At 40.8% G+C, this 14,255-nt stretch overlaps 3 protein-coding genes across 21 annotated transcripts in view; 2 read left to right on the top strand and 1 right to left on the bottom strand.

Moving 5' to 3' along the window:
* Positions 1–53: 53 nt before the first annotated feature.
* LOC109639048 (FUN14 domain-containing protein 1) lies at positions 54–4,652 on the top strand. 5 transcript variants are annotated; one of them, XM_020102309.2, is made up of 6 exons: positions 54–193; positions 682–795; positions 1,168–1,336; positions 1,585–1,660; positions 2,649–2,783; positions 3,292–4,652. In XM_020102309.2, exons 2-6 carry the CDS (start codon positions 771–773, stop codon positions 3,367–3,369), a joined length of 483 nt encoding a protein of 160 aa, XP_019957868.1. In that variant the 5' UTR covers positions 54–193; positions 682–770; the 3' UTR covers positions 3,370–4,652. The 5 variants fall into 5 exon arrangements, with proteins under 5 accessions (XP_019957868.1, XP_019957872.1, XP_019957869.1 ...); XM_020102313.2 differs by having other exon boundaries at positions 55–193; positions 677–795; positions 1,171–1,336; positions 2,649–2,777; XM_020102310.2 differs by having other exon boundaries at positions 55–193; positions 677–795; positions 1,171–1,336.
* A 284-nt stretch (positions 4,653–4,936) lies between these two features.
* cenpl (centromere protein L) lies at positions 4,937–7,774 on the bottom strand. Its single transcript, XM_020102246.2, has 5 exons — positions 7,662–7,774; positions 6,603–6,777; positions 6,239–6,493; positions 5,521–6,093; positions 4,937–5,436 (listed from the first exon to the last, which is right to left on the bottom strand). Exons 1-5 carry the CDS (start codon positions 7,679–7,681, stop codon positions 5,362–5,364), a joined length of 1,098 nt encoding a protein of 365 aa, XP_019957805.2. The 5' UTR covers positions 7,682–7,774; the 3' UTR covers positions 4,937–5,361.
* Positions 7,775–10,318: 2,544 nt separating this feature from the next.
* Positions 10,319–14,255, top strand: part of LOC109639032 (peripheral plasma membrane protein CASK) — a 42,050-nt gene continuing 38,113 nt past the window's right edge. For 8 of the 15 annotated variants that reach the window (XM_020102287.2, XM_020102285.2, XM_020102283.2 and 5 more), the window contains exon 1: positions 10,320–11,162. In XM_020102287.2, the coding sequence (XP_019957846.1) occupies positions 11,098–11,162 (65 nt within the window). In that variant the 5' untranslated portion in view covers positions 10,320–11,097. Of the gene's footprint in view, positions 11,163–14,255 lie in introns of all 15 variants that reach the window. The other 7 variants (XM_069521170.1, XM_069521168.1, XM_069521167.1 and 4 more) reach the window with 1 other exon arrangement.

The following is a 14,255-nucleotide window of genomic DNA, read 5'->3' as shown; positions in this document are numbered from 1 at the left end:
AAATAGGAAAAACCGCGGGGAACAAAACGACGGAAAACTTTTCTCCCAGGATGAGAAGATGCGATTCGATGTAGTAAATCCTTTCGGGGGGACAGACGCGCTCTCCGGGTGGCTCCTCAAACGTCACATCGTTCATCACAAAGTGATCCTGCGCCGCAGTTTGAACGAAATAACTGCGCGCTAGTTCCCAGATGTGAGTATTTCGCAATAAAAACGCGTTTCGGCCGCGAAGATAAAAGTTGTTATAATTGTGTCACCTAAGCGAACCCACGCGCCGCTGTGGCCACGCCCTCTCCCCCCTCCCCAGCCAATGGGAGCAGCCGCATCCTACCACATGACTCCCCCTGCTATATCATTCTTTTATCTCAAATATTCACATTCTCCTCTGCAAAATAACTCATTTATTAATACTTTAAAAACCATCACATGCACGAACCTGTGTGTGCAACAAAGTGCAAAAGCATCTTCCCCCTCACGAATGCATCATTTCCACACAGTGAAATAAACTAATATACAAAATATATTCACACTTTGCATGTCGCCTTCTCGTAAACCGGTCGCTCTGCCGCTTTTACGCCGCGCGGCGAATGTTTTTAGCATTTTAATTTAACATTAATCGCGCATGCTATTCAGGAAAGTTGCATTATTTCACTAATAAAGTTGCTTAAATTGCAAGATCAGAGCATTTTTAACTGACGTGGCACGGCATCATCGCGTGGGCGTGGCCTCGCATTGTCAACATCCTGGTGCGATAGCTGGGTCTCTCCAAAATGGCGACGGTGGACAACAGAGAAGGTTAGTGATGGTATTTGATATAAAATACCCGCTCTGTCAACTTCACTCGGCTTCAAATTACACAGTTTTCCCACCAGAGAAGATAATGGTGTTATACGGCCTCGACTTTTATGTTTGCAACTGCCCCAAAAGGAAATATGAGTGTGCTTCATGATGAATTGGTAGCCATTTGACGTTAGCCAGCTAACATTAGCCTTCTGAGTCATTTGCATTGAATGGAGCAGCTAGCCTCCTGTACAGCCTAGAAGGCTCAATTGGAAATACATTTATAATGTAAACAAGTAAACTGTGTGTTAAAAGCCCTCATTCTCATTTATTCTCAAAGGCTAGTGGCAACATATCTGAAAAACTTTATATTTTCTTGTGTCACAGCAGGTCAGGATGACCCAGAGAGTGAAGATGAGGTGTATGAAGTCGTGGACTTGACCGAATATGCCCGGAGGCACCAGTGGTGGAGCAGGGTGTTCGGGAACAACTCGGGCCCCATTGCTGAGAAGTATTCTGTTGCCACTCAGATTGCGATGGGAGGGGTGACTGGATGGTAAGGCCTGGGCGTCACATCTGGATCAGCTATTTCTACTATTTCTGACAAAAGAGTTAAGTTGTTAATGTGTTAGAAACATACTGCTATCAGTGCAGTGTATTTTAAAGAAAAACTATGACTGAGTACTCATGATGTGTAATTACTCCCCTATAAATCAGGCACTTCCATTCAATATCTGTCTGTACTCTTCACATTAAATAGTTTTTACCATTTAAACACTCCTCCCTTCTTTTCAACATACACAGGTGTGCTGGGTACCTCTTCCAGAGAGTTGGGAAGATAGCTGCAACTGCTGTTGGTGGAGGGTTCCTTCTATTACAGGCAAGGGCACCAGAACACAGTGTTTGTGTAGCCTCAATAATTAAATATTAGGATTAAGATCATCCTTTTATTAGTCCCACTAGAGAGGTCAGTAAAATAGAAACATCGGTACATGTACTAGATAAGAACATGATTATTGCACAGTTAAATTAGTTAAACCTGAGTGATATATTAGGTGCATGTGGTTGACTGTGAGCAGTCACACCATTAGCACTGTCTTTAAGATTCATATTTTGCCCACTTACATCTCTGACAACCGAAGATGCCAGCTGTACAGCATGATGGTAAGCCTGTCCATTCTCTACAGTAGAAAGAAAATGCCATCTGGAATATTATGGGGTGTTAAAATACTACCATTGTCTTATTTTCAGCATCTTTGGATTATACCAAAGACAGTCAGTTAACTTGTTACCCTGTAGATCAAGTCATATACCTTGATTTTCAGGGTTGATATGACACAAAAAAATTGTCAAGCTGTGATCTAAAAAACGGACCTTGAACGGACCTTGCATCTCTGTATTTTTGCTTTTTATTATTTTAATAGGACAAAATCTCCCTTTGTGTTGAAAAAAGGCAGATTTTGTCACCCAGAAAGAAACAATAAACTCAAGGCTTCCCAGGATAAATGTTCCCGGAATACTTTTGAATCTATTTTGAATGGCTTGTGCATCACACATCTGTGTTTTTTACTGAAATGTTGTACTTTTTTTGTAGAAATTACATAAGGGGAATTCATTTTGTTGACAGGTCTAGATGAAATATCGATTAATTCTCTCTAGAACAAATCCAAACCCGTCAGATGGTGATTCTATATACAGTAGCACTGAGAAAAATAATTTAATAAGACCAGTATTGTTCAGTTCACATTGGAACCAAATATTTCCAGAAGGCTTCAAAGTGGTCAATTGGGTTTAAACCAATTATGGAATAAAATAAAAGCGTTATTAAATATATACATTTTGAATATGACTTTATTTATTTTCTACAGATTGCTAATCATAGTGGCTACGTGCAGGTGGACTGGAAGAAGGTGGAGAAGGATGTGAATAAAGCGAAAAAACACTTGAAGAAGAGAGCAAACAAAGCCGTCCCTGAAATAAACACATTCATTGAGGAGGTAAAGGTACCTGGAACAAAGCTTGCTTTGTCTTTCATGCTTTTGCTCATTTTTAGTAGACTAAATGAATAATTTATTTCAGTTTGATAGAAAAAGGCCCCTCTCTACTTACATATCCAACATCTTCATGATATGTAAAACTAAATTCATGACTTTTTCTTTGACGTCCTGCTCGTGGTAGGGAGGGTTTAACGCTTCATCTTCAAAGCAGCAATGCCATCTAGTGTACTGTTTGCTGTAATACACTCACAACCCGTGACACAGCAGGCTGAAGAGAGGTGGTAGATGGATACATTTTCACACCATTATGGGTGTTTGGTGGTGTATACATACTGAGGATATATGGTACTTCAGTCAGTAGATGGTTTAATTATGTGGTAGTTTCCTTAAAAATTCCCTCTAATCCTGGCTTCATTTCTCCAGCATCACTCAACCAGTGAACACATATTCATCGATTAATCTGTTAATTTTAATCTCCTATCGACTCATTCTCCATCTTCTCTCTCCTACACAGGCCACAGACTTTATAAAGAGGAACATCGTCATGTCCAGCGGCTTCGTCGGCGGCTTCTTTCTGGGTTTGGCGTCCTAACACAGCTGCGGGTGCCGCAGTCTCCACTTACTGTGAATCACATCGCTACATAGGTCACTTTCCTCTCTGCTGTTTACCCCTCAACACCCCTTGAGTGCATTTATTTATGGACGGGGGTTATGTTGAACATTAAAGCATGATGTGTTGTGACAGTGGTATTAACTGTTTTATACTTTTAAATCAATAGCAGTTAATCATATTTGGAGGGTTAAGTACACATTCTGAAGTTTGTGTGAGAGTCACTGGAGAATTTGATTTCTTGGACTGTACTGTGAAGACTCTTTTGTTAAATATGCCATGCTGCCACAAACGAGCACAGATATGTCTCAATCGTCGTCATCCCCTCATGTATATTTGACTGGTGGATGCTGATCTTATATTGTTATAAGATGGCGTGTGTAGGCGCCACTGACAATATAGAGCCAACCCCCTTTTCAGAGCTGTAAATACCCACACAAGAGAAAATATTATGTAAACACGGAGGCAGCAAAGTGGGAAGTTAACACTTATCCCCAGTCTTGTTGCTTTGAGGTATTTTTTTATTTAGCTGCAAAGTTTGGCAATTTCATGTGCCATTTAAGCGCCAGAGCAAACACAACTGTGTTTTTGAAGTCTTTCACACTGAATGGGAGTTTAAACAAAAGTATTTTTCCACTCTGAGCAGGAGTTCTTAATAATATAAAACACATATCACATGGATAAAGCTAAATATTTCATCCATTTATCTCTAGGTTGAAATTAATGACAACTGTTGAAAACAAATTCCCATAATCCTCAGCCACACTGTGTACTTTACTGGCAGAGGATGAGGATCTGCTGTACACTAATTACTACCATCAGAAGCTCAGATACCAAAAGAGAAACCAGTCCTGTCATTAAAGAGCATAATGGAGCAGCGATTTGTGACTCCTCCACCCTCTCTATTGTCCTTATGCATTTAGTAGTCAGTGTAGGAATAAACTACGCAAAAGCGATGCTGCGATGTCATGCATCATCATGTCCAATATCCACTCAGAATAAGTTGAATTAATCACAAGTTGCTTATTTGGTTTTTCTTGCCTTTTACTTACAGTGCAATATACAGGTGCAAGTTTCAGATGCAAGGTTTTGTTTTTGATGAGCTTCTTTTGTCTCCAACTGGCATTTTGTTTTTTCATTACTCCCTCATTGTTCCTACTTAAAGTTGTTTTGATAACCTCATTTGAGCTGTGTGATATCCATTGAGTGTCTTTTGAATTAAAGTTGCCAGATTTTCTTTTGAGAAACAATAAAAGAAATGAAAATTAGAATATGTTTGTCTGGAGTTGTCATTATAAAAGAATTATATATTTTTTGTGTAGTTTAAATTAATATCAAATTGGAGGAAGGGACTGTGGTTGCACCATCGTTAGTTCAATTGCACCTGAGTGTTTGCAAACTAGTCGAATTAGAGTTTGACAAAGATACCTGCATTATTTCTTAAAAATTTAAAAATGACGATCTCACCATAAGAAGCACCATAACTCTGGGAAATACCTACTTTGTCTTACTGCAAACCCACTTGGAACCTGTACAGTATTCCCAAACATTTGTGTCATTTTTTGCTTTTATTTACAATTAAGAATGACAAGATAGAAGTTAAAAACTGGACACAAATAAAATATAGTATTTACAAGAAACAGTGGAACCTAAGCATTTTTGCTTAACAGACAAAGTAGAAAACAGGGTCAAGTTAAAACATAAGAACTTTTCCTAAAAACATAATAGTAATAATAATTACAACCACAAGATTAGCTGTGTTTAAATTGTGGTTTGGGTGAAAGGAAAATATCTCCAAGGAATTTAAAATGGTGAAAAAATGCTATTACATTTCATGTCGAAAGGTAAAAAAGGTAATTTTATTAAAAAAAGTTAAGCATGGTTGTTTGAAAAAAGAAAAAGGACTCATAAAAGCAGCTGTCTCTCAAATGAATGCTGCTTTTGCAACATTGCACTTCCTGTTAAAGTCTTTATTCAGATGGGCATTTTGAGGAGGGCACACTCTGTCAGTAGAGTCAGGGTGGTGATCATGTATCTGCTGTTGGAAATCTGAAAGAAAAGGGGAAAAACTATTATTCTGTTAGCCAGAAAGTGAACAACTTTATGAAAACAGCCGTTACTGTCACATCGTACCTTGATCCTGCCATTACACTTGGCCGAACCCAGTGCCGTTGTGACTTGCCTCAAACATCCCGCTGACAGATCCAGCCTGAAGTGTCTGAAGAAATGTCCCATCAGCCCCTGCATGAGCCTCATCACCTCCTTAATATCAATACTACTCCCCTCCTCATCTCCTTCGTTCTCCTTCTGCTGACCCGTCCTCAAACTGCACCACAGCTCCCAGGCATCTTGGGGGTCAACTGTGTAGGTGATCTGTATTGGTGGCACAACAGGGACAGTCCAGATCATTTTGAGGTGCTTAATGCTGGATTCCGTGTGGCAGTTAATCCATAAAGCCACCATCCACTGCAAACTGGTGTGGTTTATTTCCAGGGGCCCGAAGCAGCAGTCAAATGTTTGCTGGAACCAGGATTTGACCAAAGCGGTGAGAACCTCGGAGCCACTGCAGCCGAACAGCGGCAGACAGGTGAAGTCTTTAGGAAGGGAGTGCAGGTAATCCGTGTTGCCATTGATGCAGGTCAGCCAGCCGCTCCACACCGACCTCTGGGGTTCATCCTGTCTGGCAAACAAAGGGTTTGCATGGATCTGTTGAGGCAAAGGTAACAGTTATAAACAAAGAATACCAGACATTCTCAAATACAATACAAATCTGTATTGTTTTAAACTGTACCATGTACCACGACTGACTGACGTGGGCCTGAAAAGTCTCATGCTTCTACAGAGTGCTCACCTGTATGAGGACGGTCTCCGCGTCATCGACCGTCTCGGTCAACCCCTGCACCACAGAGAGAGACACCCTGAAACCGCTCTGCAATCCCTCAACTTCCACTGCCAAGCCCTGCTGCTTCTCCGCAGCAATAAACGCTGACAGTTGCCTGGAGTAGCTCTTCAGCTGAGTGTGTCTGAACTTATACAGAGGAGTGACGTATGACAGCCTCCACTCTGTTTTCAACAGCAAGGCCAGATGCTCTGGATTCACCTTCTCCTGTGGGAAGGTAAGATAGAGAGGGTGACCATTCTGTACATGTTAAGCATGTGTAACGGAACAAAGAATGATTAAAAAACATGGACAACAATGGATTGGATTGACTCACGCTGATATTATGTGACTTTGGAGCTTTTCTGCTGGTGTTAAGCCTCCGTGCTGTCAACGCTGGAGTCAGGCCGAGCCGGGAGGCAGCACCTAAGCAGCTGCGGTACGATTGCCGGTAGCTCTTGCTTTTGCTCCTCCTCTGGACAATGACACTGTTGAGGGGAGTCCTCACCGCACTGGAAATCACACACACCATCGTGGCATCGGTTTCTTCTCGAGTTTACTGTCCCAGACACTAACGCCTGTAATTATCACTCTTTTTTATACTTGCAGCTAAATTGTTGTACAAATACAAATAGTTAAAATACTCTATATAATCTTTTGCGGCCATGTTCTCTTAAGCTATTAATTTTTAAACTTTTATAAAAAACAAGGAACTCCACATAGATTTTAGATGAAATATTATCTGAAAACCAGTTGGCCTCTCTTGAATTAGTTTTTATTTGGAAACAACTAGAATATAGTGACCAAAACTTTCCAAGCAAGCTTCATTATGTTCTCCTCGCAATAACATGGTAAAGAGACATCACAATCTGATTCTGAATGTGGACATCTTTCTTGTTTATATAGATCTGCGAGTGAAATTCAATACGAAATCTTGGATAAAGCTTCATTTCGTCATTAGAGTTGGACATAAAACACTTGATTTAACACGTTGAGTGTCTGTTTAGGCTTCTGTTATTGTTTTATTTTGGAGGAAGACGTCTGAGAGACACGAGAAGAGACATTAGAATTCACATTTTAGATTTAGTTAAGTGCTCCCGTAGGATATTATCTATGCCGAATTGAAAGGAAAACGCTAAAGATTAAAACATTGTCTCGAACTGACATGTATTAGTTTGGCGCATTTCAGAAAAAGCGGAGTAAAATCCAACTACCCGATTTCTGAATGTCATTTGGTTCGGTCGTCTCTTCATACGGGTAACAGTGGAAAGTATCGTGTATTAAGCAGCAGAGAAACACGCTGCGGACTAATCCTGTGGTTTAGTTGCCATGAAGGTAAATGTGATTAATAAAACTGTATAATTTCCGGATGAAACAGACAGGAAGAGACTTTTACCTGTTTTGAGGTCGCTCCATGTTTAGCGCACCGAATGAAACCGGAAACGAATTTGAACATTGCGCTTTCCCATGAGTCTGCGCGGTTAGAATGAGCCAATCACATCAATGCAAACAGGAAGTGGACTTTTTATTCGTTTCAATCTTTTTTCATGGACATTGGATTTTGACAAAAATCAGATTTTATACAAAGGAAGTTTAAATGTTAAATTGTATTATTATTATTATTATTAATACTATTAATATTATTATTGGTAGTTGACAGAGAATTAAGACTTTTGTAATGCAGGATTAAACAGTTGGTATTAGTGTATCAACTTTATATGTATACCCTTTTACGAAATACAAAAGTCAAAAAGCTTAAAGTACTAAAATCTTAATTAAAGGAAGGAAGTAAAAAATGCACCTGTAAATATATATTCATAAAATAAGACAATGCAATCAACCAAATTATGAGAGCTTCCATTTGGGGACAACAAACCTAATTCAAAACAAACACAGTTTAGGGTTAACATTTGGTTTCAGATTAGGATGAGGGGTGGAGATACTGTAGATGTATTGTGGACATAGTTTTATTTGCATCTCTGGGGAATTATTATACCCTATAATTTACTTGACTGCAGTTCAACACGTCCTCCTAAGAAAACAAGACAAGTTTGTATTGGTGTGTGCACATGTTTCACAAACTGCAGATTCTACATGCAACCACAAAACAGGTCCCCTCCCAGTTACCATGGAAACTGTGCACTTTCCCACTCCTCCCCATGTATTGAATCGTCCTTATTTCATTTCTATTCTTCTGTTCACTCTGTCTCACCTCCTCCTTGTCTCACATAACTTCCTCACACATTTGTCTTTCTTACTATATAACTCTGAGAGCTTGTGTGTATGCGTCTGTATGTTTTTGCAAGCATCTTTGAATGAAAGGCTGTTCAGCAGAACATGCACTGCCATACATACAGTATGATGACCACATCAACAGCCAATCGTGGTATTGGTACCTGCTGGGGTAAACTTCAACCAATGGGGGAGGCTCTCAGATGATGAACAGAAGGGATGTAGCACCATGGAAACTGCAGAGGGTGCCATCAGAGAACAGCACACTCTAGTGGCACCAGATGTCTTTGTTTATCACCATCTGCAAGTTCAAGTTTCTGCCTGAGAGAACGTTTATTTCTTTTCTGTCTCTCAGCTCCAACTTTGATTTTGTTAGTTCTTCTCTTTAGTTAGTGTATTTTAGTACCTGCACTTAATAACATTAAGTATGACTGTGATGCAAACATTGCATGTTGAAATAGAATTGGGAGAAACTGCACAATAACATAGTTTTTTTTAAGATAAGATAAGATAAGATTGACTTAATCATCCCACACTGGGGAAATTTCAACATTACAGCAGCAGAAGGGCATTAATAAAAATATAGAAATAAAATAAAGAATAAAAATATAAATATGTAAATATATATATATATAAAGAAAAATATAAACAATATACAAAGATACCTGAAAATTCACAGTGATTATTGCACATGAGCGTGGAGAATATACATTGGGATGTAACAATTCAGAAAGTATTGCACCTAAAGACTGAATATAAATATTGCAATATATATATATATATATATATATATATATATATATATATATATATAGGAGATAGATACAGAAAGATGAGAGGAATGATTATTACACTGTTTTTACGTTTTTATTGCACATGTATAGAACAGCCTACATTGCAATAAGCATTCTATTTTTATTTTTTATTTCATATTCAGTTTCTTTTGTTATTTAAATTCTTATTACATTTCCTCATTGTGATTCCCACTGCCACATCACATCTATTTTTTATCTTATCTTATCTCTTATCTCACTCTGTGCTCCCGCTGTGCATGTTGGAAGGTGTATGATTCCTTTCATCACCTCTAGGTGGCGTCATCAACACATCTCAGGGTTCATCCTCCCACACCTGAGAAAACTTCACCTGCGTCCATGCACCTGCACAACTCCTGCACCTGCAGACAGATAACATGGAGGTAAAGTAATTCAAAGTAAAACTGCACACTTATCACACCTAATGCCTTTGGGGGCTTCGCTTGATTTGTAAAATAAATGCTTCATATATGTTTTATAATCACACAGAGTCCAGTGATTAAAGTTGATCGTAATAACAATCCCATCTGTATTACTATCTCATTATATAGACCCTAAACTGCCCCTCATTCTGCTGAGGGAACCTCCCTAACGACCCATGGGAATTTGGGAATCACTGCATGTTGCAATTTTACACATGTGTAATGTGTGTGAGATAAAATGCACTAAAATGTTTGTTGGTGTTGCTGACAGGCAGAATGCTGGAGCTACATTATTACTGACAGAGGTGAGATATCCAGAGAGAAATAAACTGCATGTTGAAAGGATGGAGATAACAGGGGAAAGGCTGACGTAAGGTGATGGGCTGTGGACGCTGCACGCATGCGCAAGGCACGCTGGACGCAATCGTTGGAGGAGATTAGGAAACTGCGCCTAAATCTGACCCCGCAGGGGACGCCATCTTGGCTCGAGGCGACGCCGAAGCCAAACGCAACGGGGACCGGGAGGGGGGCGCCATTTTGGCTCCGGCTGCGCCAGTTTCCTGGACGACAGAGGGCGGGGCCTGGCGCTGGTGGAAGTCGGGGGGGAGCAGCCAGTCGAAGCCAGCCAGCATCCGAGCCACAGCACGGGAACCGGAGCGGCGGTGAGCGGAGGGAAGGCTGCACCGGAGCACGGTAGAATTATCAAGCACGGACGGTGCATGCAACGGACACCGTCGTCGATATGAGCGCGGAGCTCTTCCACTCGGGCTCGGGAAGCTGAAGCACACTGCAGCCCGGTCACATCGCGTATTCTCTGGGATAAGCCATCGCTGATACGACTGGGTGTACACGGCGAGAACCAACCGGTGATTCCATCGACTGCTAACCAGGCTAGCCGACCATTTTCCAGAGCCCCCGTTAGCTTGCGGTGAAGAAGAGGAGCATCTTTGCTTCGTGTCTGGCGGATGTTACCGCGGGGGTTTCGCACCTGGCACTACCCAGCAGCGGGGCATGCAAAGCGGACTGTTATTCGTTTGCAAACGAGCGAGGAAATCTCCACGCCCTGGGCTCCGCTCCGTGGATGCTGTTTAAGCTAGTTCGCTGGCTAGCCAGGCTACCGGGAGAATAGCTCGGGAGAAGGTGGGGCCGCGGGAGTGACAGCCTCGGACTCTAGCTAATGTTGCTAGCGGGATAACTTGGACTCCTCGGTGGCTCTCCAGTGGTTTATTTCCCTGACACTGACATTTTGGAGGGGAAGGGGGTTTGAATTACCACCAGTGTGCAGCAGAACCACCATTCAGCAATAGAAACACGTTATTATTGATTCCCCCTAAACCTCCCGAGGAGAGCATCCTCCCTTACCTGCATGACCATGGCGGACGACGACGTGTTGTTCGAGGATGTCTACGAGCTGTGCGAGGTGATTGGAAAGTAAGTACTGTCAAAACATGCATGCACAATTATGTTATAACGCACACACAACAGAGCTGCAGGGGCAGTGCTCCATTTGTCTGCTGTGGCGTGTAGGCCCGCAGGTTCTTCAAGGGGAAAGTTCACAGGGTGGGTGAGGTTGGGTTAGTCCTCAAAAGTGCGATTTAACCTAAAAAGGGATTAAATAGAAAACCCATGATTTCATGTAGGAAAGTGAATTTGCAATACTGTTATTACAGTGTTACAGCCTGTTGAGGAAGCATATGCACGAGTACATTGATCTGCACACTGGATTTTCCATACCTGCATACAGATTCAGACAGGGCTAAACACTGAGGATAAGATAATGCCCTTTTTTTTTTTTCAATGTTAAGTAGTTATGTTTTCCTTGACAGCAGCACACCTGCAGAAGCACGCTTAAACAACAAGAAGCAAAGGTCCAGGATGCCAATAATACTGAAAACTGCCACAGTATGCATGTTTCTTATGTGTGGTCAGACATGGCTCCTCCACTCCTCCTGGAAAGTGAGACAGGGAGGCTGACAGGCCCATCTGAGTCCTGGGCTACCCATCAGTCCCCTCCCCCCTGCACGCTTCTCTCATTGCAGACCTGAGCATCCATTAAGTTTGTTGTAGGGCAAAGAGGCCCGCTCTCTGTAGACCCCCAGGCCCCGTTCTTTATCCCGAGACTTCCTGTTGCCTTGGTTACTAATAGATGGCCGGTCCAGGACCACTACATTTTAGTCCCAGTAACGGATACAAGGAGCCAGACTAGACGAGTTAGTGACGGCACAAATAAGCGTTTATGGTTAATACTTGAAAGTGGAAATGTTGTCTTTGCATCCACCAAACGTTGTGCCTGATTGATGACACTTTGATTGGCAGGCCTGGACAAAACAACATGTAACTTTTATTTATTTATTTAGAGTTTAATTATCTGTCAGATGTGCAGCTATGTCATCCTCCACTTCTTGTTTTTTCTACAAGTTAATTGCATGGAAAAACCTTTATATCCTGCACGGAGCACCACGTTTGTAGGGATAAATATATCAAAGCTATAGTGCAGTTCTATAGGTGAGGTTACACAGTCCAGACAAGTCAGTGGAAGAGTAATACAACAGTGAACAATAGTCTGGGCTGGAGAATATCTTAGGCTCTAGTAAAGAAGAGCAAGATGCCACATTTATGTCACAGAAAATCCTGGAAAATCCCTCTTATCCTGCCAGTTCTTTTGTGAAACTGTAGTTGACGGATCAAGTGTGTTGAGTCCTGGTGTCCTGGGATGTGTTGTAGGAAGAAAGGGAGGGAGGGGGGGGTCATTTTTCCTCAGTCCTGAGGTTGGAGGGAGGCTGAGGCAGATCAATGGAGACAAGTGGAGCTGGGAATGGGATGGCCCTGAGGCTAAGGATATAAATAATGCCAGCAGACACTGACTGCAGCACTCTCCCACTTTGTTTTAAACCTTCTGTTTTGCTGTCAGCACCACTGTAGGTAGTGACCAACATGACAATCAGCAAAACCTGAGGTAATGCTAATTAATACAAAAAATGATATTGTCATTTCTGGTTAGAGGATATACCTTCTCCTACATTTTTGCTAACGTATGCTATGTATCAGAAGACAGGCCCTCTTGGCAACCAGATTTACACAAAATTGACTGAAGGCAGGGTAATAATTGTTCCATTAATTGCTTTTAATGGCTTGATGATATAACGTTAGTTAGGGCCTCTGCCAGGCTTTTATTAGCTCCTTAGTGTCCTTATGTTTCTCCACCTTGAAAGAAATTCAGGAAATTCTTTTTCCAACTGAATTGGCTGTTACACCTGGTGAATTTGAATTGAACAGCCTGACATTGAGATGAATGTTTTAGTTTATCAGGGCGCAAAAAGGAAAAAATACTAGAATCATTACTGATATAGATAATGGGGGTATTTTATTACAGAGTAAAACATTTCCAAAATCAATTTATCGGCTGATTATATTTATCAAAAACAATTTGTCCTGGTGGTGTCATTATCAAAGCCTTATGGCAAGGAAATGTAATTGAGGCTTGATATTTTACAGTTTAACCACAATTTTAATAATATGTAACTGAATAAAAAAAGGAATACAACTTAATACCCTGAACATGAATTAAAATTGAAACAAATTCAGAGCTACAAGTAAACCAATACCTACTAAGTTTGTATTATTATTTCTGTCATATCAAGTGAGATTTGTCAAAGTGATTTGTGTCACATTATTTTTTTATCTCGGTGCTGTTGTTTACTTTTTTCACTGACCCGTCACCCCAGTGCCTATACATTGGTAATGATTCCTAAGATGTTGTATCAAAACCCCTTAGACAAATAAGGGGAACTGAACTGAAGCTAGATATTTTACAGTTTAACCATAAACTTTATACTTAAAAAATACTTAAATACTTAAATAAAATTAACCATTAATAAAAATATATAGAACTTGACTTAAGAAGAAAATATATATTTTATGGAATATGTATATAAATACATTGTCTATTCTATAAATACTAGTTTCATATTGGGTCATATGAGTAAAATGTAGATACGGATATGTATATGAAAGGCTCTTATCTTCCGCTATTATCAGCCAACTGACATTTCATCAGGCTCTATTAATCATTAGTGGGTGAAGTAAACTTATCCCTATGATTTAGCAGTAATTACTCTGTTTCCCGCCCCCCTGTCATATAAGGTGGGATTTGTCACGGTGATTTGTGTCTCATTATTTGATGATCTCTGTGCAGTTGTCGACTCGCGTGTCTGTCGTTGACCTTTAACCCCAGCCTCTCTCAAACTTGTACATAAACCCTATTATCCAGCCTACCCCTCCTTCAGTCTTCTATTGTTGTTCAGAGAAGTCGTCTATTATTGTCCCTGATCGGCTTGTGTCGGAGAGGAGCAGTCTGGCTGGGTGGGATTGAGAGCACTGGGGATGCTACTTCACTGCTCAGTAATCATCTTCTTTTAAACTTGGATTGTAAAGGGAGCCATGATTCGGGTGATCTCTACTGAAAGACGGTTCGTAAGTACATTAAAAGAAGTTATGGATTTAATATGACCTGACTTTTTTTTC

This window comes from Paralichthys olivaceus, chromosome 24 (assembly GCF_024713975.1).
Source record: "Paralichthys olivaceus isolate ysfri-2021 chromosome 24, ASM2471397v2, whole genome shotgun sequence".
NCBI lineage: Eukaryota > Metazoa > Chordata > Actinopteri > Pleuronectiformes > Paralichthyidae > Paralichthys > Paralichthys olivaceus.
Note: the sequence above shows the minus strand (reverse complement) of the source record. Positions and strands in the feature narration are given on the sequence as shown.